Source organism: Vidua macroura, chromosome 1 (genome assembly GCF_024509145.1).
Source record: "Vidua macroura isolate BioBank_ID:100142 chromosome 1, ASM2450914v1, whole genome shotgun sequence".
Classification (NCBI taxonomy): Eukaryota; Metazoa; Chordata; class Aves; order Passeriformes; family Viduidae; genus Vidua; species Vidua macroura.
The window spans coordinates 121,756,758-121,780,201 of NC_071571.1; the positions used below are offsets into that span (position 1 = coordinate 121,756,758).

A 23,444-nucleotide genomic window follows, 5' to 3' on the forward strand; every position below is an offset into this window, starting at 1 on the left:
GAGGAGGAGAGGTATAAAATGTCCATTTTCCAATCAGTACTAATCAAATGAGACTATTGCGTTGTTATGTAAAGCTGATCCTGTTATTATTTAATATATAAATGATATTTTCAGACAACATTTCATTTCAGGCATTTCATCTCTGCAGGTTTACAAGACAACATGCTGCAGACTGCACAGTTCATCTGCAAAGCCAACCTACCTTAAGTAGAGAGGCTTAGAATGCACCCCTCTGTACTAAAGTGTTTTCACTCTAGAGTGAGACTGCAAGATGTAAACTTAACTACCTCAGTTGTCCTTCCCTCAGTCTTCCTCCAGCCCCGCCATACAACCCCATCAGCCACGACTCCTGTTAGAAAACTGCTGGATCCTAAGCCCTTCTCTGTTGTGCAAAATAACAGAACACTCCATAAATTGAGGGATTTTCTCCTTTCTTCTGCAACACTTTCTTTTTACTTTCTGTACAATAGCAATTCAGAGGGAAAAAAACCCTCCACAACAACAAATATTTCTGTTTGGGTCATTAAACTTTTGAATTCTTCTGGGAAAAAAAAAAAAGTAAAAATCACTTTTTTCTTTCTTAGGTCAGATGAGATGTTAATTTCTATACTGATTTCCTGGACTTTTTCTCTCTGTTCTTTAAAGTTTGTCATATAGGTAAAATTCTTCCCACCTGATAGAAGACACTGGACAAACAGGGTATACTAAGAATTTGCTTTTACTAGTAATTTATCTGTCAACTCACTTTATGTTGGAAAGGGTAAATTCTTTGGGATCACTCTAACAGCTTTTCCTCTGTGTAAGTGCATGATGTACATGACCACTATGTCTTATATTTTCTTCTTGGTTAACTCATTTTGAATAGTCTCCTGGCTATTGACCCAAGGTACTCCTATCATTCTTAATTTCATCCTGAAAGCTGATAGATTGACTGAAGGGGATTTCAAGTATTGTCAAAAGTTGAAATGGCAGCTCCTTAGGTAGGAAGTAGCCAGAACAAGCAAATCTCCTGTTCCAAAGATAGGCTTTGAGCTTTGTGCTGTGTTCTGAGACAAGAAATATGAGATGTATAAAGGAATCCACTAGCACAAACACTCTGAATAACTCAGACAGGAATAGGGCATCCTGCATGGTTGGGTTTTGTTGCTGTGATGCCCAGCACAGTCGACTGAGGCACAGGGGGCAGGAGGTACAATACATGAGACAGAATGGAGAGTAGCAGAGATACAGCACAGGCAGTGAACTGAACCTTGACCTCACAGCCCCAAAGGCCTGGCCAGAATGGCTGTGGAAACTTGATGGGAAAACGCCTTTATCAGGCTACCTCCCACCTTGAACCATGGGAGCCAGAAAGGAATCACAGTTCCCTCCTTGGTCTTCTAAGGCAGAGAATGTAGTCTAAATCTAGACCTGCTTTGGGAAAATATGAACAAACCCAGCAAAAACTGCAGTGACTTGAGCCTTCTCACTGGGAAAACAGTTCCCCACACACACAGCCCTTCATTCTCCCCAACAACAGTGTCAATTAATGTTCTGTATAGCTAAGCATTTGCTTTAACCACACTGCTTGTAATTAGCAGTCTCTATTAATACTAGGCAACTGAGACCTGCAGAGTTTGAGTAAAAAGTGCCAGGGCTCAAGTGTTTATGAGCAGTTCATATACAGCAGGAAATTTCTTGTTTTTCTTGACCAGTTGCCCTGTCTGTACTTGCCAAAAACTGCATGGTGAATAGTCATTACCCAATTTAATAGAGATGTGGGCTAAAATTTCTGCTACCTGGTTTTACACATAGGCTGTGGTTAGAGGGGAAAACAGAGGTCTCATTGCTTATATGTCGGTGTGTAATTTAAGTCAAAGAAAGAACTTTGAATAAGTCACTCTGTGTCTACCACCTTAAAGTAGGCTTTCCAATTCTTTACAATGCTATGGATTAGTGATAGATGGGAACAAATCCCACATGTCCTACCATCATCAATTTTTTATGGCAATTCAAAAGCTAGTCTTAAAATGAATTTTTCCCTTTCACATATATATTTAATTTTGATTATCAATACGGATTTTTGTTCTGATAGTTTCATTTTGCAATACAAGCCATTAAAACAGAGGAGTTTTGTCTCCACCCTTTCTTTGTGCTGTATAGTTTAAAAATTGATTTCATACCTTCTTATTCTCTGCATTTATGTTAGTTCTGAAGTGTTGGGTTTTATTTAAGATGAAAATGAGTTGATTCTAATTAACTCCTCCCATAAATCAACTCCATCCATACCCTGTTTATCACTATGCACTACTCAGAGGACCACAGACAACTTATGAAACAGGCACTAACTGTACTAACAATTTGATATCTCATTATGCTGCTTGTTCCCTCATAGTTTCAAGTCTGTATTTTGAGTTTGCTAATAGATCTTCTTTAGGAACTAGGTAAGTTAAATGAGCTCAATGCACAAGATTCAGAGCAAAATGTCCTTAAAAAAGAATGGAAGAGACTGAAAATTTCCTGAAGAGTGAGACAGTCCATCTCCAACTTCATTTGATAAAACTCAGCCACCCATCAAGAGATCTGTCTACATGGTATAGATAAGGCCTATATGGAAAAAGATTTAGCTGTAGTCTTTTTGTTTCGTCTTGGTTCTCTTTAGCATCTGGATATTTGGAGTCCATTTTTGTTATTTTAAAGTTTATTGTCTCTCATATACAAAAATCCAGGGAAAATTTTATTTCCCTCCAAACTTCAACAATATCCATATTCTTCAGTATGCCCATAGATATTGACAATTTTTTTATTTCTAACAACCAAGAGAGAATGAAAGGCACACATTTGCTAGAACACTACTAACACATATATACATGCCACTCTTGTAGTAGCAGTATAGAAATATTTCTTTTCTCTTTCAAAGAGACCCAATCAGAAACTGGCAGACACAGAAATTCATTTCAAGTTGGTATTGTTGACTTTTAGAGCAATTATAGCAAAGCCAGAAAATATTAAAATTATTTGCATGTTAACCTGAAGAGCATTAGCTTTCTTCCACAAAAGAGCTTTGCACTACAAAGTTATTCCTATTTACAGAAGAAAAAGAAAAAGAAAAAGAAAAAGAAAAAGAAAAAGAAAAAGAAAAAGAAAAAGAAAAAGAAAAAGAAAAAGAAAAAGAAAAAGAAAAAGAAAAAGAAAAAGAAAAAGAAAAAGAAAAAGAAAAAGGAAGGAAGGAAGGAAGGAAGGAAGGAAGGAAGGAAGGAAGGAAGGAAGGAAGGAAGGAAGGAAGGAAGGAAGGAAGGAAGGAAGGAAGGAAGGAAGGAAGGAAGGAAGGAAGGAAGGAAGGAAGGAAGGAAGGAAGGAAGGAAGGAAGGAAGGAAGGAAGGAAGGAAGGAAGGAAGGAAGGAAGGAAGGAAGGAAGGAAGAAGGAAGGAAGGAAGGAAGGAAGGAAGGAAGGAAGGAAGGAAGGAAGGAAGGAAGGAAGGAAGGAAGGAAGGAAGGAAGGAAGGGAAGGAAGGAAGGAAGGAAGGAAGGAATCTACATCTATGCAGTCAAAATTTTGTCAAAACATTTCTTTTTATTCCTAAAAGAAAAAAACCCCAGCAAATGGTACTATCTCTTTCCTACCCAAACAGGCATTAATTATCTCCCTAAGGCCAGATCCAAATCAAAGATTTGATGACCATGAAGGCAACTGGTCACTGCTGCAGCTTCTCCTGAATTGTGTGATACAGACTGGGATTTATATCTGCAGAAGAGAGCCGGAGAAAGAGGTGGAAGATAGATCAGCATCAAATTTGTGTTTGTTATTCCTGGCAGACTGCAGGGGGCTCTGGGGATCAGTGCCTGAGGGTAAGTGGGCTGAGGATTAGTAAAATAGCTGGGAAAGTAGAAGAGGGGGACTTAGGTACTTCTTCCCTTCACCCTGGGAGCAGTAAAAATAAAAACATAATTTCAACCTCTGCTTCCCTCCTTTCAAACAATTTTTCCCTACCACAAAGTTCCTGGAGATCATATATAGATAGGTGAAGAAGCCTTGCAAGAAAAAAAAAAAAAGAAAAAAAAGAAAAAAAGAAAAAAAAAAATCAAGGACCATGTCTAAAGATAAATCCAGGGATGGATGACTTGGCAGTAGTAGATTCTTGCTACACTGAGATGAGACTTGATATTCTTCTCTGGAAAATAGGCTTCAGTCAGACTAATCTCTTGGAAATGGAACTGGTCCTTTTAACTCATGCAGTCAGGATGAGAGATGCTAACCTGTTTTTTGTCACTGCAAACTGTTTAAAGAAGAACAAAACTGCAGCAAAACTCAGACCCAGTCTAACTACAGACTAGGTAGATAGAATTTACGCATGAGCTTGGGGAGTGAAATTGATCTTTCCATTGAGACTTTCCTCTTCCCTGAGCTGAAACTAATTTTAAAAGGAGAGATGTTTACAGATTTAATTTTTAAAGAAAAATTGTCAGCAGTTTCTTAAGATTAACAGAGGTAAAAAATAGAAAATTGAAGCAGACATGAAATATGAGAATGTATAGAAAAAACAACTGTTTAAGCTTAGAAACAGTCTAAACTGATACAAAGGCACAGATATTTGGACAACAACTTTTTTCTTCAGCTACAACAGCAAATATTCTCCATCTTAACTTTACCATAGGCAACAGGAATCTGGCACATTCTGCTCTCTGAAGGCACTATAAGAATTAATGGTCACTGAAATTTCTAGCAAAGACAATATGGATAAAACTGCATCCTCCTCCCTGGTGGGGGATTTTGATGCACATTGGCAGGTGTTCTGAGAATCCTAAATTGTTATAACAATAATTCATCAAATGAACTGAAGGCTCAGGTATCAGAATAGTACTACAGGCACAACAGGAAAAAAAAAACTTTGCCTTAAATTTCTGTAACTCATAGTCTTTTGTTCTTAAAGTTGCCTTATAAGAGGGTGGAAGCTGTAGGAAAATAAATCCAGTTGTTTGACTGTGGATTAAGACCTGGAATGTGAAAACAAAGGAATTTTTTTTATGCCTTTTGAACATTTGAAAAAACAAATTCTCATAGATACCAATCTCTGGATAGCTGAACACTTTATCTACCTTGATCTTTTTTTTTTTTTCTTACTTCTGTGTAATATATATGTAAAAATATTCTTTCATATATGTCAAATAGAGCAGTAAAATGTTTGTACATATGCCTTATTTGGATAAATAGAAAATATATGTTAGGATATTATTATGTTTTACCAAATCTGGCCCCAAGGACCAGATAAAAAGGATGAAAACTGTACTGGTTCAAACTGTCAATTGACTGCAGTGTATTGAAACAGAACATTGTACAGTGGGATTCAGTGTGTTTTGCTGATCTATGCAGGCACTAATAATTTCTAACTCCAGCATTTTGACTACATATTTTTAAAATGTGTTGCTTTCATTAGGAAACTGACTTAAAGTTTATTTGGGGAGTTTTTATCTGAGTTTGCTGGGTTTTGTTTTTTTCCTCCGGCACGATGGGTAGTATCAGTCTGTATTTTAAAACTCTAAACTAGGTGCTCTTGAATAAGAGTCAAAAATTAAGCAAGTTGTGTCATGCGGTGGTGTAAAACTGTTTCTGGAATGAGTTCAGGGCAGAAAAATATTACATCAAACATCAAGTGTGAACTGAGTGAATTGCATGATTTAGTCTAACTGAGTAAAGTTGCTGTTTTTACCTTAGGATTTATAAAATGACAAAATATGAACATTAAAATGTTCAGAACTAGCCCATTACAAAAAGTGCATTATAATCCCTTTCTTTGTTGAATTTTTCCAGAATTCATGAAATAAGGATAAATGATTCCTTGGGCAAATTACTTGAACCTCCAATTAAATTTCACATGCTGGTTATACCATTTTTTCCCATACAGCCTAAATGCATCCTCTTGAAAGATATTTTTTTTTTCTGTCATCACAAATTCAATCTCCTTAGAAAAATGCCTTCCCATTAAGTGCCCTTTGACCATAAATAGTGAACTGCTGGACAGAAAGGATTGCTCTAGGTTCAAATGAATGTGGAAAAAAAGTTATTGTTATGCTTTAAAAGGTCAGACTAATGACTCTAGTATGGCTGGATTTGAGCACGTTTGTCTACATGTGCTCATGCAGGCCTATATGCCTGGCACATCAGCTACTTGGAGTTCCTGGCAGGCATATTTCACTGAGTCCTTTGGCTCTAAGGAGAAGCTTGTTATGCATTCTTTCCTCCCATTGCCCCAGCGAGCCAGAGGGAAGCTGGAACTCACACCTCCTCTGTGGTTCTGGGATGTCCAGCTCTCAGCAGGCAAGCATATATTATTCTCTGCTGTATGAGTCAGGTCCCTTCGTGCTACCCCATTTTGGGGGTGTTGAGCTAAGCAGTATCACTGCTTCAGATCTGCAAGGCCATTTATTTAAATATAGGTATCTAAAATATATGCTTATATTAGGAAGGGACTGTGATACGTCATTAAAAGTAGGTCTGGAGGACTTCAGTTTCTCTGCAAATCATCTTAGCTGCTATCTAAATAGTATACCTAAAATTAAAAGGTGTGCTCATTCCCTTGTCATTTTAAATGTGAATATATTGCTTGGTGTCACTGTTTACTGAAAATGGGTAAACCAAATTTAGAATTTGATGTTTCAAGGGACTATTTTCACAGAAGCATAAATATTTTAGCGACAAGTTTTGGTTTTTTTTTTTAATTCCTACTGACTTGACTGGGAAATACATAATCTGAAGTGCAAAGGGCTTCTGAAATATTCTGTAATAATAATTTCATGTAATTGTTTCATCACTTTGGTTATGTACTGCTACAGGCTTATGTTCTGAAATCTACTGGGTCCAAGACACTTTTAGCAGTCACAGTTTTAGGATGATCTACTCTTGAAGAACTCAGCTGAGGTCCCACAATTTATATTTTGAATGTCATATGTGAAGATTTTCTTGGCCTTTTCTTGCTTTCTTGGATTAAAATTGAAAATAATTAAACTGAAACATTCAAATGAGCATTTAATCCTACAGCAGGATTTATAACAGTGGCAGAATGATCCCTTCAAGCAAAATTAAATATTAACATATGTAAACAATCACTGCTGTGTTTAGCTAATGTCCTAAGTTGTAAAAATTTACTCCGGGATAAAATGTGCTTTTACCCTGAGGTCTGTTGTATATGGTAACATAGAACAGAGATGGAGAGACTGGAGCTGGGAGGAACTGTGTGTCAGAGAAGTGGGGACTCTGCAGTGATACATTGATTTGGAAGCAGTATACTCTGTCCCTTCCCAAGGTGAAGGTTGGTCTCCTTGTTCTATCCCCAAGAGACCACTTAAGAAAAACGGAAAGAAAACAATTCCACATTTTCTCAGACACCTAAGTTTATCAGCAGACTGAAGTGAACAAGATCTAAGGAGGGAGATGAGAGAAGAGGGTTTTGTACATTCTGATTCACCTTCCAGACAGGGCAACCCAGCTTTTCAGCTCTATCATAGACTACACAAACAAAGTAGGCTGCCTAAAGGGTTCCTACTACCATCTCTTTACAGTCTGCTGCAATCTGAGACTGTCAAGATCTTTAGTCCAAATCTATTGCCTATAGATAAAATCTGAAACTCTGTCTGGACAAATTTCCCATGTTTGGAAGACTGTTTCAACAAGGAAAAAATTTCTATCCTATGTGACAAGATGAAAGGAGCTTGCTAATGAAGCCTGTTCTACTTCATTATTGGGGAACTAGTGTCAGAAAATCATAAGGAAACCAAAACAAATCAGAGAGACAGTCATCACATCTTGTCTGTATTTTATCTGTGCTCTCAGTGTGCAAGGAACATTAGGGCACAATTCAAATTGTAAGGGTTTATTCTTTTGTCCAGAACATAACTCTCCACCATCAGGGATACATTCTTAACAGGGTAGAGATTGATTTCAAGCAATGCAATGCAATATCAGGCTGAGTGATGAATCAGACCTCCTTACAGATGCTTAGTTGTTAAAATTTTAAAGAATTACAGGTTAAGGAGGTAGAAGTGCTTTGCTTAAGGAACTGAAAAAAATTTTTTCTGATGTACTAAAGTTACTTTTTTTTTTCACAGCAGTAATTTTTTTCATGTTGGATCACTGCTCCTAACATAAACTAGAAGAGCAGAAAGAGATAAAATCTGAATGTGCTAAATTCTTAGAATGAGTCTTATCCCACTGATGTCAACATTTTCATCCAAGTCAGTATTTCATTACTGCATTTTCCAGTCAATATGGATTTTAGCTTATCAGCTGAGAGTCAAAGTGAAAGGTGAATGTACAAAGAGACCTCTCACATTTCTGGAATTATTGCTTAATAAGAAAGAACACAGGGACACAGTAAATCTAGGTATCTTCATAGTGCCATTTCTGCTATTCCCACTGTGTGATACTGACAGTAGTAGATTTTCCTAACTGCAGTCAGTAGTTCACTGTTGAATCAGTCTATGGATAGAGGAGGAAGAAAACCCTTCTGTATTTTTTCTTTATCTGACACAGATCTCATCCTCTTTTTCAGGCTGCATCCCTTGTTCTGTGTTTGGAGACATAAGACTGAAGCCACTACCTAATATAAGCAGATGTGAGGTAGGTTAAGTTGTAATAGGAAGATGTTTTATTTCTTTAATTCCTGTGCAAGGACGAGGAGCTGTCATACCAGATAAGAAGCATTGGGACAAGGTTTATTTCTGTCATTCCTGTGTTTAAGGCAATAAAGGGGAAAAGTATAAAATGTCTTGAACATCTGCAATTCTAGCCATTGCTGGAAAGTTGTCAGCTTCAGGTCTTTGGGAATGTAGGAGGTTTGCTCCTATTGCCTCAGCATACAGCTGAAAACAGCTATGGTGCACAGTGCAAGACTGAGTTTGACTCCTGTCCCTCAACCCAGGCATGTTACCTGCATTACTATTGCCATGTCACCCCTGTTGTCCTGGCCCCAGCTTTTCAGAGCTGACTTTGAGAAATTATCCCTTAGTGGATGCTTTGAATGTCTGAAATCAGGTCAGCCTCACTTTTCCTGGCTCAGTACAATCAGTATAAACCCAGTATTTGTCAATGAATGCATAAGACTGTGTTTATTTCATTTAAAAGTTCAGAAGGTTATGAAAAGGGGTTGATTCAAGTAGGCCTCTTGTACTGGAGCCACAGAAAATCTTTCTCTCTTATCTAAAGCAAAAAAATGAGGGAGAGATTAACTAAAAGGACCACTCAGTCTATGAAAACATCAGTACAGATTGTCATTCTAAGCTTGTGTTTCTATAATTAGGTATTTGTTACTTTCTAATTATCTAAAGAGAGTCATAGTAATAAAATATTGCCATTCCTTTACTTATTTTTATTTACTAATAGAAGTTCTGAATGGTTTTTGGAGCCCAAGACATATCTTGGCCTCCAAACACCATCAGGCAAGAACAGCACAGAGAAATTAAAAATTCAATATTATTCCATAGCCCAGCAAATGAGAACAGTCCCTGTCTTCCATTCTGACCACAAGATGTAGCTGTCTCTTTCCATACTGACCCTTTCATTCAGGATTACAGGCTGTTACTTACCAAACAAAACAACCAGTGTAAATAGGAAATGCCTCAGGGGAGCCTGTGCTGTAAAAATACACCAAGAGCAGGTTGTAGAGTGTCCCCAGGGTCCTTCACCACAAGATGTCCCAGCCCTGATAGGGGAGGACAAAATCTGCTGGGGCAAGGACTGTTCTATGGCTATGAACTGGCAGGAGTGAGCCACGCTGAGCTGGGCAGGCCTGGAGGTGCAGGCTGGACCCTGCATCCTGGGTAGCTCCTCTCCCTCCCATCTTCTTTTAATACTTTTATTTTGTTCTGGGTAAGGCACAGCTGGTGCCACACTATATGGAGCCACGCACAGACCGCCTTTGCACCTACTTCCTGTTCCCGTGTTTCTTCTTGGCCACACTGGCAGGGAATCGGGGTGCTGGGGACATTCAGGGATTTTCCACTGGAGCTGTGGGCAGCCCGTGCACACACAGACCCCCCACAGGAGGCTCCTTAGGCCTCACCGTCCGTGGGCTTATTGAAGGAGCCATGGCTGGTACCAAGGGCTCTAACACCATTCCAGCGCCATTCCTAATGCTGATCCCCACATCATTCATTCCTAACGCTCTGAGCAATCACCAACCATACGAAGCTCAACAAGGGAAAGTTCTAGATTCTGTACCTGGGGTGGGGCAACCCTGGATGTACAGACAGACTCCTGAATGAGAGGCTGGAAAGCAGCAACATGGAAAAGGACCTGGCAGTCCTGGTCAATGGCAAGTTGAACATGAGACATGAGTCAGCAGTGCCCTGGTAGCCAGGAGGCCCAAGCGTGTCCTGGGGGGCATCACAGACAGCATGGCTAGCCAGGCAAGGGAGGGGATTGTCCCACTCTGCTCTGCACTGGGACGGCCTCACCTCGAGTGCTGGGGGCAGTTTTGGGCTCCTCAATATTAAAAAGACATTAAACTATCATAGAGTGTCCAAAGCAGGTCCACGAGGATGGTGAAGGGCCTTGAGGGGAAGTCATATGTGGTGTGACTGAGGTCACCTGGTCTGTTCAGCCTGGAGGAGCCTGAGGGGAGACATCATTACAGTTACAACTTCCTCATGAGGGGAAGGGGAGGGGCAGACACTGATCTCTCCTCTGTGGTGACAGTGGCAGAACCCGAGGGAATGGCCTGAGGCCGTGTCAGGGGAGGTTTAGGTTGGACATTAGGAAAAGGTTCTTCACCCAGAGAGCCACCGGGGGGCGCCCGTGCCCCGCCTGCGGGGCCGATCCCGGCGATCCCGCCTTTCCCGGCGGGGGGGCCTCTCTCCGGGGCAGCAGCGGCCCGGGGAGCGCCTCTGTCACGCCTGGGGAGGCAGCGGAGCCGAGGGGAGAAGGCGGCACTCTCGGACACTTTAAAATGGGACGGGTGCTGTCCAGTGCCAAGAAAAGAGGTGCCTGCTCTGCATCAGGTGCAGAGGAGTTAGGAGCCCTCCCTCAGTATTTGATGCTGATACTCCATCAGTCCTCCATCAGTATTTGTTGCCGATACTACTTTATTAAATAAAGTAATGCTTAGGAGTGAGTGAACAAGCTCACAAACTGATGGTTGGACTTGGTGATATTAAAGGTCTTTTCCAACCTTAATAATTCTATCATTCTATGGTTCTAAGCTGGAGTAACTAGATAACCTCCCCCTAGTCCTTTCTGTAGGTGTATTTAAATATTTTTGAAGCGGTGAGTAAGTTCATCCCACCTCGAGATTTTTTCTAATCCATCATAGCCCTTTCGGCAGAATCTGCAGGCTCTTTACAAATCAGTTTTTCTCTTTGTTTCACCTGAATTTTTTTCCTCTTGCTCATGTCTCCCAGCCAGCTGCCAGTTCTCCAGGAGTCATCTCGGAAAAGAGCCAGGCACATGTCTCGATGACAGAGAGGAAACACTTGTGCCAGCCAGAGATGCTGAAGGCCACCTGGGGCTGTCTCCCCACCCTCATTCAGAGGCACACTTTTGTGGGATTACCAGAGTTTGGGAAATGTGTCTTTCTGTGTCTGTGGGTATCCAAAGTGGCTGCTGTCAGAAAAATTATAAAAATCATAATTTGTCTATTTTGTCTTAACTGTTGAAGAAAAAAGAGCTTTTTTTTTGGCTTTACAATAATGACAGTGTAAAGGCATATCTAAGAAGTGAAAAAAAGAAAAGGGTTTATTTAATATTTAGTACTTGAGACACACACTGAAAACCTGGAAGAGGAAATAGGGATTGTTATATTGATTTGATGCCTCATGTACATTTTACTGTTAAACTACACTCAGAAAAAAAATGACCTACTGTCTTTCAATCCACTGCTAGACTTGCCACTGTCTTGCACACCGGGGCATATATTACAAGGGAGCTGGACATAAAACTGAAATGAAATCACCTACCTAGTTTGTTCAGGGAAGTGGTGGAATCACTATTCCTAGAAGTCTTCAAAAAACATATAGATGTGGCACTCGGGGATACATTTTAGGATTGAATATGGCAGTGGCTGGTTAGTGGTTGCACTTAATGTTCTTAGAGAAATTTTACAATCCTAAGGATTCTATTCAGCTTCAGCAGTAGGATCTACAGTTTAATGTCAGGATTTTCATTCATTTTGGTCCAATGTTTGGTAACATCCTAGTTGGATGTAAGACTTCTTGATGATAGATACATAAGAATGAAGGGATGCATGGTCTTCTCTGCCCAGAAGAATCTAAAATAAGAGAAAAATCTGGATCAAATATGAAACATAGGAAGTTCTGTGAACTGGATACTTCACTTAAAATACAGAGGTTATGTCTAAAGTACTAAGTAGCTTGAAGGGCTGTTCTACAAAGACTGGCCTCTGCCTTTGAGGTCACCTGTCCTGGGCTAGTTTGTGTGCAGGCTGCTTATGACTGTGCACTCTCAATCTCCAGAATACTATGAGTTCAACTGTATATTGTAAATTATCCCTATCCACAGCTGACTCACTAACTATGGCTTGGCAGTGCTTGGGAGAATGGCATGTGTCCCATACCAAACCCACAAACCAAGCAGGGACCTCTCCAACTATGTAGCAGCATAGGCACTGAAGCTGCAATGCTCAGCAGTGCTACTGGCTACTTAACTGGCTTTTTAACTCGTGACATCTCCATGGGGCAGGTTTATTATAGGCTGTGGTACAAATAATATTATGCATATGTGGGTACTGTATTTCAGGAGTTCAGTGTGATTCTATGTATGACACATAGTTACACCTTAGCCAGGATAAGACACCTCAGGGCTGTCTTTCAAGAGGGTTTTCAGTTTATGCTTCATAACATCACTGTCATGCTGTTAAACATTAAACTTGTAATCCAAATATCTGTACAGAGAGCTGAATTTCATACATTTATCTCCATGTAGCTCCGGCTGACACTTCATTTCTAGTGGATGAAGACAAATTTACTCTTGAGGAGTACTTCCTTATAATGGTCTTCATTATAACTTCACCAATTTGGCAGTTTAGTTTTAATCAAGGGCTCCTACAGAAAAGGGTTAAATTTTCTCTTTGGCTTTTTTTTCCCCACTCTTTTTCTCATGTCAAAATGTCATTTACTCAATCATTCCCCAAACACCACAAGTTTTGCTCCTTTTCCTATGAAAAGGGCAAGAATTGGGCACAACCCAAATGAATGTGAATGTGATGTGTGTTTTTCCTGTGTTGACATTTAATTGTGATTCTGAGGTTTGAGTGCCCCAGAGGTCTTCCTGCATACACAGGGTGACCTTTTATAACCTCCACAGTTATACAGAGCTATCCTAATACACCTTACAAGTCTCAAGCATATCCATACATAACATGAAAATGTCACACACAGGAATATAAGGCTTTTTCAGGACTTCAAATCCCCTCCCTAGTAAATAGCAAAATGTGGTTGTTTTTTTTTTTGTTGTTGTTTTTTTTTTTTTTTTTTGTTTGTTTTTTTTTTTTTTTTTTGTGGTCCTCTTTGAAGGGGACAAAATTCAAAGAATACAGTAATTTCTTATGCTGTTCCAATACCAATTTTCTATGAATAGTCATGCCTACATTTACTTCTTATCTTTTACTGACTATGGGATTTAAGGTGCTACTGATATAGCTTCTGCCATCACAGCAACTTGGAATTAAAATTAAAAAGTGATCCATTAATTTTTGGATTACTGTCCATTGATCTTATTATTTTTGTTTCTGTGAAAATTCCTGTAAGATAAAGGTGCTGTCTTCCATGCCCTTCATGTGTGCTGAGCTTACTACACAGGCCTTCATAAACATACACTGATGCAATCCTTTGCTATTCTCGTGACTTTTTGTCCCAAATGCTGAGCAGCCTGTTTGCTTGGACTGGGGTTATGTTTTTGCAATTATTCTGACTCACAGTTCTGCCTGCTTTGTTGTCATAGAGAGCTTTTCTTGTCACAGTCTGAATTATTTTTAACCCTGGAAATGTGAATTCTTTTTAACAGTTTCACTGCTGTGAAAAGATAGAGTGATTTCCTTTGCTTGCTAAATTCCAGTCACATCAAGGTTAATTATAGTTCTTCTGAGTGTCACCAAATGTTTCTAGTCCCAGACCCTCCCAGAATGTCAGAAGCTCAATATTACAGGAGCAATTCCTCAGCTCTACATCAGCCACAAGTTCTCAGTTTTGCTTGACTTGCTGGATAACTATATTAATCCTTTCAGCTGTCTTAACTTTTGTAGGAATTTTAACTCTAGTAAGATTCTCACATGCTGCATTCTAACTAAGGCATTTTTAGTTTTTTTTTTTTTTTTTTATTATTAATTTGCATTTACACATTTTTCAGAGCCAAGGAAGATACTGAGACCTGTTCGTTCTTAGTACCTGAATCCTAACCAGCCTGCACTGTGATAGCACAAGTTTCTGCATAATGTAGCAACTCATCCTAGAGCCCTCTTGTCAGAGTATAATAAAATTATGGATATAGGTATTTAGGGTCTGCAAGACAGCTCAGCATCTGTCTTTTGTGCTCTGAAGAGAATTTCTGTGTACATATCTTTCAGCTGGAGTGTGATAAACTCTGTCCAGTGGTGGAACCTTATTCGTAGGTATAACTGGAATAAGTCTTGATGAGAACCTGCCCTGCCATATCAAGTGCAAATTCATCATTACATAGAATTAGTTACTTGTGGAGAAGTGACTGTTGCTCAGTACAATGGACAGCTTTCCATGTTTTTCATCCAAATAATGTATGTAATATTTGTTTATGAGGTTACTATAGGCTTGTATTGTTGGGTGGCTCTAAATCCCCCTTCTTCCTTCTTTGTAGCTTCCTTGGCTCATATAAAGTTCTGACTTTTAAACCTGCCTATATCCCTCCCAACATTAGATATTTAACTAAAACATTCATATTTAACTGAATTTTGCAGCTGGTCCTCTTCGGGTCCTTTTAGAGTCAATAAAGAAAGACAGAGTAACTTTCAGGTACTTATTGAGATCTTACAATAATTTATTCAACTCCCTTTTTCACCTGGGAGACCCCTATGGCAACTGTACCACTTACATAGTGACCTTTACTTAGTCAAAAATACCAAATTTTTACTGAGAATCCTTACAGTAGCTGAGAGTTCTTTAAATAGTACATGTATAAATATACTAAGAGGGAATAGTATGGCTTAGGTATTTTCTATATGCAAACTATGTTTCTTTTGCTCAGAATTGTTAAAATTTTCAATATGAGAGACATACTTCCCCTGTGTAAGCAAACACATGCATTGGAAAGGAAAGGTTAATGATGGCTAATGATCTGCTCCATCAGATTCCCACACAGAATATTTGTAAAGAATATTTTTCCCACACAACATTTGTATTAATCTAAAGTCATAAAAATATTGTTGGGAGGCAAGTGTTCCTCTTTATATATGGATTTTTTTTGCCCCGGAAGTCAATGCAGGTAATCTGCCAGTCAGATTTCATATGAAGCAGGTTTTGGTAGAATATCAGTTGTAGGTAATTTGGCATTTTATTTGTAAAACAGCTTCAGCAAATTCTGCAAAACTTTATGGGATCAAGAAGGGTTCATCTTTTACCTTGTGCAAGGAACATTAATATAACCCAAAATCATCAAGCTTAAACTTGCCAAGTCCAATAAAAATGTATGTATTTCTTACCTTCTGTGCTCATGAGCTGTAGATATTTGAAGTTGTTTCTCATTTTAAGTCTCCCCTCTGCACACCTCTGTAACTATCCAGACAAACCAAACAGTCAGGCTTTAAAAATGAAATTAATTTACTATATCAGGTTGTCAAAAACTTAATTAAAAAAAAAAGGATGACCTTTTTTATCTTTCAGTGGAATCTGTTAATGCTTAAAAAATCACATTTTAGAATGTTTTGTTCTCTTCATTCATGTAAAGAACTGATATGACTTTCATCTGAATTTAAAAAAATGTTTCAAAATTTTAATCATGTATTTTTGGTGTGTCTTTATAGGTGAGGATTTCCAGAATATATGACCTACTTGGCATTCCCCTGGAAAGACAGCAGCCTTTATCTCAAAGCAAACAGACAAACCCACAGAGTTCAATTACCTGATATTTTTCCTAATCATATAATGCATCTCACTGAGAGAGAAGAAGATTAATTTACTTTTCAGTAACAGAATTTATAAACCCAAGGATTAAATTTAATGATTTGAAATATCAGATCCTTAATGGAGAAATCTAAACATCCCTAATTGCTGTATTAAGAGAAATAAGTGTACACTAATACATATATCTCTGTATAGAGGTATGTAAAAGAAAAAACTGAGTCTTGTACAACATTTAGTATCTAAAAGCTGCCATTTTCTCTCCAGATTTTGACATGAAATGTCACCTGAGACCACTGTTTACTTCTATTCTAAAACCACTGACAGTCTGTTGGGACATCACCACCATATGGATGTGTGTTACTGTAAAAAATAGAGTAAATGCATCCATTACTTTACAAAGAAAGCATTTCAACTTATTGTGCAGCCACAAAGCAAAATGTACTTGAGAGCATGCAGTATGGTGCATGGGTGGAAGTAATCCTATGTTTTTCTTCATGTCACACTCCTCACACCATTTTGATCTACTGTATTTACTTAACATAACCACTTTGTATTTGGGAATAGACATTGAAAATTTTTTTCCATCACTCTGCACAGACTTTCTGTACTGTTTAATGTTCTCCAGCTTTCCTTGTTTTTCTGATCTCCTAGAGTCGTTAACCAATTACAGCTGGGATCAAGGCCAAAACCAGCTAAGTGTCGCAACTGAGATTATCTCAAGTGGTACCTTAGTTAAACTGCTGAATAATCGTTTTTTTAGGGTTCAGATAAACATTGGTTGAGTTTTCTCATACCTTATGCCTTCCTAAAGGTTCTTCATTTTTGCTCTATTGTTTATGTTCTTTTCTTTTTATAAAGCTTCCTAGAGGAAGTGAGGTGGAGTCCCAGCTCAGCTACATTAACTGCAAATTAGGATAGCCCTCTTCCTTCACAGACTTTCTCTGAAAAAAAATTGAAGTTAAATTATATTATGGTTTCTGTACAGCTTGCCCCCAAATCACTAAAAGCAACACTTTTGGCAGATCCTGGACTGTGCTTTTCATTTTATTTTTCAGTGTTTCTGGATTATTTTCACAAGAAGAAAACCAATTTTCTGCAGTTCACATACTTGCAGGACCAATAGTCAGACTTGGACTTCTATGCAGTATTTCAAACCCGAGATCCATGACATGGGATGACCTGACAACATAGGATGACAACAAATTATGTTAAACTGTTTCTTTATTAAACAAATGTTTCTTCCTCCTCACTGCTTATAAGGAAGAAGTGGCTGTTTCTTCTCTAAAGCAATTCAGTTTTCTCCCTTACTCTGAGTTAACTGCTCTGAGAAAAATAAAATCTTATCTCAGGAGTTTTACTCTTAAAACAGGAAAACTCTGTTCTCAAATAGGAAAATTAATCTAATTTCCCTACTGCAAAAATACTGCTAAAAGCAAAACACATTACATATGGAAATGCCAAAAAACAGCAAAAGGAGCTATTATGCTGTATGACCTCAATTTCTTAATCTGCATTTATTTATTATTCTGTTGCACAGAAGAGAATATTACAGAACATTCTGTAAGTTGTTAAAACTTGGCCATCCCTGCTGATTGATATATAGTACTGCACCTCAAATAAATTGTTTGGGGTGAAAGTGTTCTTATCTGACTCTGTTGCTGGAGATGTATCTGCCCTCAAGAGATGGAGAAGATAACAGTGTTTACAAAAGTGGGTTTCAAGAACATGCATTACAAAGATGCTCACATATGGATGCAGACACACACTATCACAGTACCAGTAAGTCACTGTAACCAAGCTTTTAATGTCATTTATAAAAAAATAGAGTTATTTACATTTGCAACTTATTTGATGGCATCGTTTTTTATTACAATGTTTGAATCTGTACGGAAATGACACACTAACTCGTTTAAGAGTAAACTTCTCAATGATAAACATAACAGTACAGGAAAAATATTTAAAACACTGTGAATTCTTGTTATTTTGCAGCATCATACAAACACATTCTTTAAAACACATGCACACTGGCCTTACAGTAAGCAGAATTCCCTTCCAGATTAAGGCACAGAAACTCTGCCACATTTCTAGGGACAGTCCTACATTCTTACATGTGGCATTTCAAGACATAACCAAAGGAATTACTTTAATTCCAATGAGTTGTAACAGAATGTGTCCACTTACACATTTTTAAGAAAACTCTGATCAAAGGGACCAAAAGAAAAAAGTATGACTAATTGCATAGTTGCAATAAACCAGACCCATGAATACAAAAGCCATCAAAATATATTATAAATCTATCTGACTTTCAAAGCTATTTTAAAATACTGTTTTGCTTTACAATACAAATAACACTGTTTGGGGTTAGTTTGTAGAATTGTATTTTGGTCCATGCTGTTAATTCTATATCATTATATTCCTCTTCCATTAGTTTAAAAGCCTCAGAACAGCAGGTCCTCAGGCAGTGGTAAGAATGATGAAGCCAAGTCTTAGACTTCAGCTGGTGCAGTCAGTTCATAAAACCTCTAATTTCAACCACCTCCATTATTTACTGCTTTAAATAATCTGCCCTCAGAACATTAAGGGGAAAGAATGATGAGGGATGCAGACTTAACACTGTTAGAGATAGGAGTTTGCCCCATCTACTAGTCCTGAGCTGATAAATCACAGCTCTTAAAAATACCCAACCCATTAAAAAAAAAAAAAAAATCAACAATAAGAAATCTTCAATTTAGTCTGACTATGCAGTAGTTCCACATAATCTGCTGGCAGTAGAAACTTCTTTGGTGTCAGAATCAGGTCTTCCTGAAACCACAAACGGCCAAGTCTGTAAGCAAAAAAAAAAAAAGGTATTTCATATTAAAAGGAAGTTTATCCTCGTATGAAACTGGAGCTTTATTACTGATAGATGTCTAACTCTGGTTCAGTTGCAAAGACGTCATCATGTTTTAGTCCCTGTGGGAAGCACAGAGAGAGCTGAGTTCCTCTAACAAATATTTTCATTACGTTTTTCCTTATAATTAAATGCTCCACAGAAGGTCTACAATAGTCAGCAACACTGTTCACATCCAAACTGCAATGTTTCTCTTGCTTTGAAACTCTTTGCGTCATTTAATAAATAAAAAGCATATAAACTATTCCAAAACAATCACTCTGCTGCATATAAGAAAACGTTTTACCCCTGTGACAAGCATCGGGTGTTTAATTTTGTACCGATGAACTCATGACGCTCTGCTTGTGCTGCAGGCCAGCCGGCATACCGAGTTACTCCTTTTTCGGACACTAAGCTTGCCTAATGCCCGAGGAATGTAATCTTTAGGGTCCCCTATTCTGACTCCCCAGGACTGACACACCCGCCATCACCCAAAGCCAAGCGCGGCCCCGGAGTCATCCACGGTGCGAGGGCCCCCGGGGATTTGCGGAGCAGCCAGGGCCGCCCCGCCCTTGGGGGTTTCTCCTTGCAGGGCGGGCACGGCCTGAGCGCTGCCGCCCTGCCCGAGGCACCGGCTCCGCGGGGCTGCTCCGAGCGGTGCCCGTGGATTCCCCGCGGGTGACCCTCGCCGCATCCCGCCCGCCCCCCGCGCCGTACCAGGTTGACGGGATGGACGTAGCCGTTCTCGTAGCGGTCCTCCTGCAGGAGCTGCCGGAGGTGGGCGATGTAGCTGGACGCCAGGCGTAGCGTGTCCAGCTTGGAGAGCTTGGTGTCCGGCGGCACCCAGGGCAAGCTCGTCTTCAGCCGGGAGAACGCCTTGCTCAGCACCCGCATCCGCGCCCGCTCCCGCGCGTTGGCCGCGTTACGCTGGGACTGCTTCCCCTCGGGCGGCGGCCCCCGCGGCCCCGACGCCGCCTTCTTGCCCCCGGGGCCGCCGCCCCGCGCCCGTTTCCTCTTGCAGCCGCTGCCCGCCGGCCCCGCCGCGCAGCTGCCCTCGCCGTCCTCTTCCTCCTCTTCTTCCTCCTCTTCCTCCTCCTCCGCCGCCGAGGAGTTGTCCCCCGAGGGGTAGAGCTCGCCGCGGGGCTGGCGCTTAGCCGGCGGCGGCGGGTAGTCCAGCTGCAGTGCCCGCAGGTCCATCTCGGGCAGCTCCTCCGCCTCGCTCGCGGAGCCCGTGGACATGGCCCCGGGCGGGCGGCGGGGAGGCGGGCAGCGCGGCAGGCGGGCGGGGGCGGACGGCCGAGCCGAGTCGGCCGAGAGCGGGGCGGCCCCGCTGCGGAGAGTCCGTGCCGGGGCGGGGGCGCGGGGGGGGCGCGGAGGGGGGATGCGCCCCTTGACAGCGCTATATATCGGGTGTCCGCGGAGCGAACCATCTGCCGGGCGGAGGGGAGGAGAGGGGCGCGGGGCGGGGGTCGGGCCCTGCGGAGCCCCGCGCCGGGGGCGGCGCCTCTCCGCGCCGGCCCGCGGTCCGCGGCGGTGCGCAGCGCCAGACCCCTGTGTGGGGGCACACACACGCGGATGGGGGTACACGGACACGTGGGATTTCTCCGTGTGTGTTCTCTTGGGCGTCACGCCTTTGCCTTTGGACAGACCCCTCTCCTCTCTTCGGAGATCGTAAAATATCTCTAGGGCTGGTCCCGCCAGTGTTTGCGCGGGGAGGAGGGCACCGCTCCCTCCGTCTAAGGGCTAAACGCGCCCCGGGACTCTGCTTCCAGCCGATCTACACTCGCTCTTTCTCTTGCCTTTCCTTCGAGGGCGTAAGATTTTCCCAACGTATGAACCCCGGTGCAGCCGAGTGGTGCGGCAGGACGGGGCCCCAGCCCCCCGGGCTCTTCCTCTGCCTGCCCAGCTTCGGGAAGCGGCTGTGCGGTCCCGGTGCCCCCGCCGGGGCGGGCGGAGGCAGCAGGAGACGCGGCACTGGGGGCTGGGTGTGCGGTGTGTGGGGAGCAACGCAAAAAGTCGCTGGGAACGTGCGTACTGTGGTTTGATAGCGTTTCGGGTGAAGCTCCAGTCCGAGGGTTTCTCCTTCCTCAGAGCAATTAATTAAAACCCATTAAATTGGCTGTGTACGCCTCTCTGTCACAGAGCAAATTAAACGAGACAGCTTTTCGAGCTGCTTGCAGGTTTTTAAAACAAATTTTGTAGTTCAATTTTTATTATAGAGTCCACCGGTGAATGGAGGACCCCATATCCAATGGAAATGCTGCCATACAAGTTCAACAGAGGTATAAATAATAAAAAAGAAATATTAAAAAATCAGCCATCAACTTGTATCCCTCGCACCTCCCCCAAAACCTCCCTTTTTCACATGAAGAACTAGCATTTAGTTCCTTGCTGGCTTTCACAACTTGAATATGATTAACCAGAATAAAAATGCAGTTCTCAGAAAATAACCTAATGACTGCAACAGGTGGAAAGATCTTGTCCCGCAGTTTCTGTTCACGGTTTTTTCCTTCCATTTCTCTCCCGCCGGAACGGAACCCTCCCGGCTGCTGCCACGCAACTTTCCTGGCATCGCCGGCCGCCTTTGGGCCCAGAGCTCTGCTCCCCTCCCCGCCAGCCCTGCAGGCTCTCTGAGGCCACTTAACGCTGTGCAAACTCCGACTTCACCCGCTGGGGCTAGAACCACATCAGAGCGAGTTTAATGGCAGCCTTTCCAAGTGAAACTTGACATTTCTTGAACCACCTATACAGGCAGCTGATCTTGCAACTGGATCTCTTGAACTTGGTTTGACACTACGATAGATGCTCAGGCTGAGTCCCACACGCTGCACGGTGAAAGGGCAGCACGCTGGACTTGGGGGTTGCCCTTCCTCCCCAGTTAGACTGCATTATCTATCTATCTATCTATCTATCTATCTATCTATATATATATATATATATATATATATATATATAAAAGTACATAAAGATACTGCAGGGGAAGAGATATAGGTTTACTTTCCCCCCCCCAATCTGGGTTGTTTATACAGGTGCGGGCTGAACGCTTTCCCTGCTAAAGATTAATGGAAGAAAGTACTGAATTTCTTTAAGCAGAGAAGAAAATGGTACCCAGTCTTAAGAGCCTCAATGCCAAGCCTCACCTTTCCTGCCTACCTTTGCCTCAGCGAATCAAAGGCGATACATAATGGACACCTTGACTCATTTGATGAAAGGACTAGGGGCAGGAAGACAAGCCAAATTTCTCAGATCGTCTTTGCCTACTTCTTGGTTAGTAAAAGAAATGGGAAACGCAGTGGAGTAAATCTGAAGTCAGGGTTTACTTCGGATTCACACCCAATGTAGCTGAGCAGACCTGACTCATCTATCAAACCGCTAATTTCTGCGACCCTGGCGAAGATATCATTTTCAGGATAAAGTCTTTGATGGGGCCAGGGCATTACATCATGCTTCCATTTGTCAAGATTTTGATCCTTTATGATCTCTGTGAGGTGAGTAGGGTAAGCCCCTGGTATAGCAAGGCAGCATTTTATGCTTTGCCGTTATCAGGTGCAGTCCCTTTCCCCTTTCTCCGTTAAAAGATAAAACCACGAACTGTACCCGATCTCCGAGGCCAGCAACCCTCCCTGTTTCACGGTCTATCCCCGCACGCTGGGCGAGGTGCAGGGGCAGCCTGGGTTTGCAAAATGGGGTGTGCGTGTGCAAAGGGATAGCAGCAGCAGCTAGAACAGCTACTACATGGGAAGAAGCTGCAGACTCCCTCCCCCAGGGAGCTTTGCCTCTGCCACCGTTGCTGGCCCTGAGGACACAAAAATCAGCTTTTCTCCACTGAGGGGAGATTCCTGAATTGGGGAATCTCACTGGGGCGGAGTGGACTTTTTTCCTCCCACTTTTCCACCAGGCATTCAGGTTAATAAATGCAACCAAGCAAAGAGGAGTCCACGAAAACCATATCTCTTAACTTTTTGCAGCAAATGAGGGTGTTTCGTGCGGCAGCTGAAGACCGGCGAGGACGGAGTACATCTTCGGACAGGCCGGGAGGCGCCTGTGCCCCGGAGCCGCCGCCCCCGCGACAAAAGCGCGGCCCTAACAACCCGGCAGGTGCCTGGGATGAGGCAGAGGGGTAATAATCCTCTCATTTGCTTCCTTAAGTTTCAGAATAAATTATAGCAGAAAAACAAAAGAGAAAAAAAAATGACCGGAGGCCAAGTCTGTAAAACGCGGGTTATCTCCGAGAATGGGAGGGCGAACTGCTAAAAGCCCCATGTCTTTCACCCTCATCCTCTGGGGTGTTGGCAGCGACAAAGCAGGGTGGAGGAGGGAGATGATGTGTTCTCGATGAAGTGCTTTAAATACGGCTTTTCTTTGGCATTTGTCCTTTCTTCGAACTCAGCAGAGTTATCGAGTTCGCCCCACCTGAAGTGCGCTACGCTTTCTCAGAAAGACCTAGATGTAACAAGGGCTTTTTTTATTCATTTTTCCCGTGGTGATGAGAAAGGCG

At 41.7% G+C, this 23,444-nt stretch overlaps 1 protein-coding gene and 1 long non-coding RNA gene across 2 annotated transcripts; one reads left to right on the forward strand and one right to left on the reverse strand.

Moving 5' to 3' along the window:
* The first annotated feature begins 3,519 nt into the window (after positions 1-3,519).
* On the forward strand, positions 3,520-11,546 carry LOC128816850 (uncharacterized). The gene is made up of 3 exons (XR_008440032.1): positions 3,520-3,828; positions 8,526-8,593; positions 11,371-11,546. It is a non-coding gene; the product is annotated as an uncharacterized LOC128816850 (long non-coding RNA).
* Positions 11,547-17,572: 6,026 nt separating this feature from the next.
* On the reverse strand, positions 17,573-20,231 carry MSC (musculin). The gene is made up of 2 exons (XM_053983730.1): positions 19,664-20,231; positions 17,573-18,901 (listed from the first exon to the last, which is right to left on the reverse strand). The coding sequence occupies exons 1-2, from the start codon at positions 20,183-20,185 to the stop codon at positions 18,815-18,817; spliced, it is 609 nt and encodes a 202-aa protein (XP_053839705.1). The 5' UTR covers positions 20,186-20,231; the 3' UTR covers positions 17,573-18,814.
* Between the last annotated feature and the right edge of the window lie 3,213 nt (positions 20,232-23,444).

Bases quoted from the DNA above. Each gene is read 5' to 3' on its own strand.
- MSC (XM_053983730.1), bottom strand. From the start codon at position 20,185: ATGTCCACGGGCTCCGCGAGCGAGGCGGAGGAGCTGCCCGAGATGGAC. The intron at 18,902-19,663 runs GTACGGCGCGGG...TTTTGCTTACAG, and splicing joins ACGTCCATCCCGTCAACCTG to ACTTGGCCGTTTGTGGTTTC.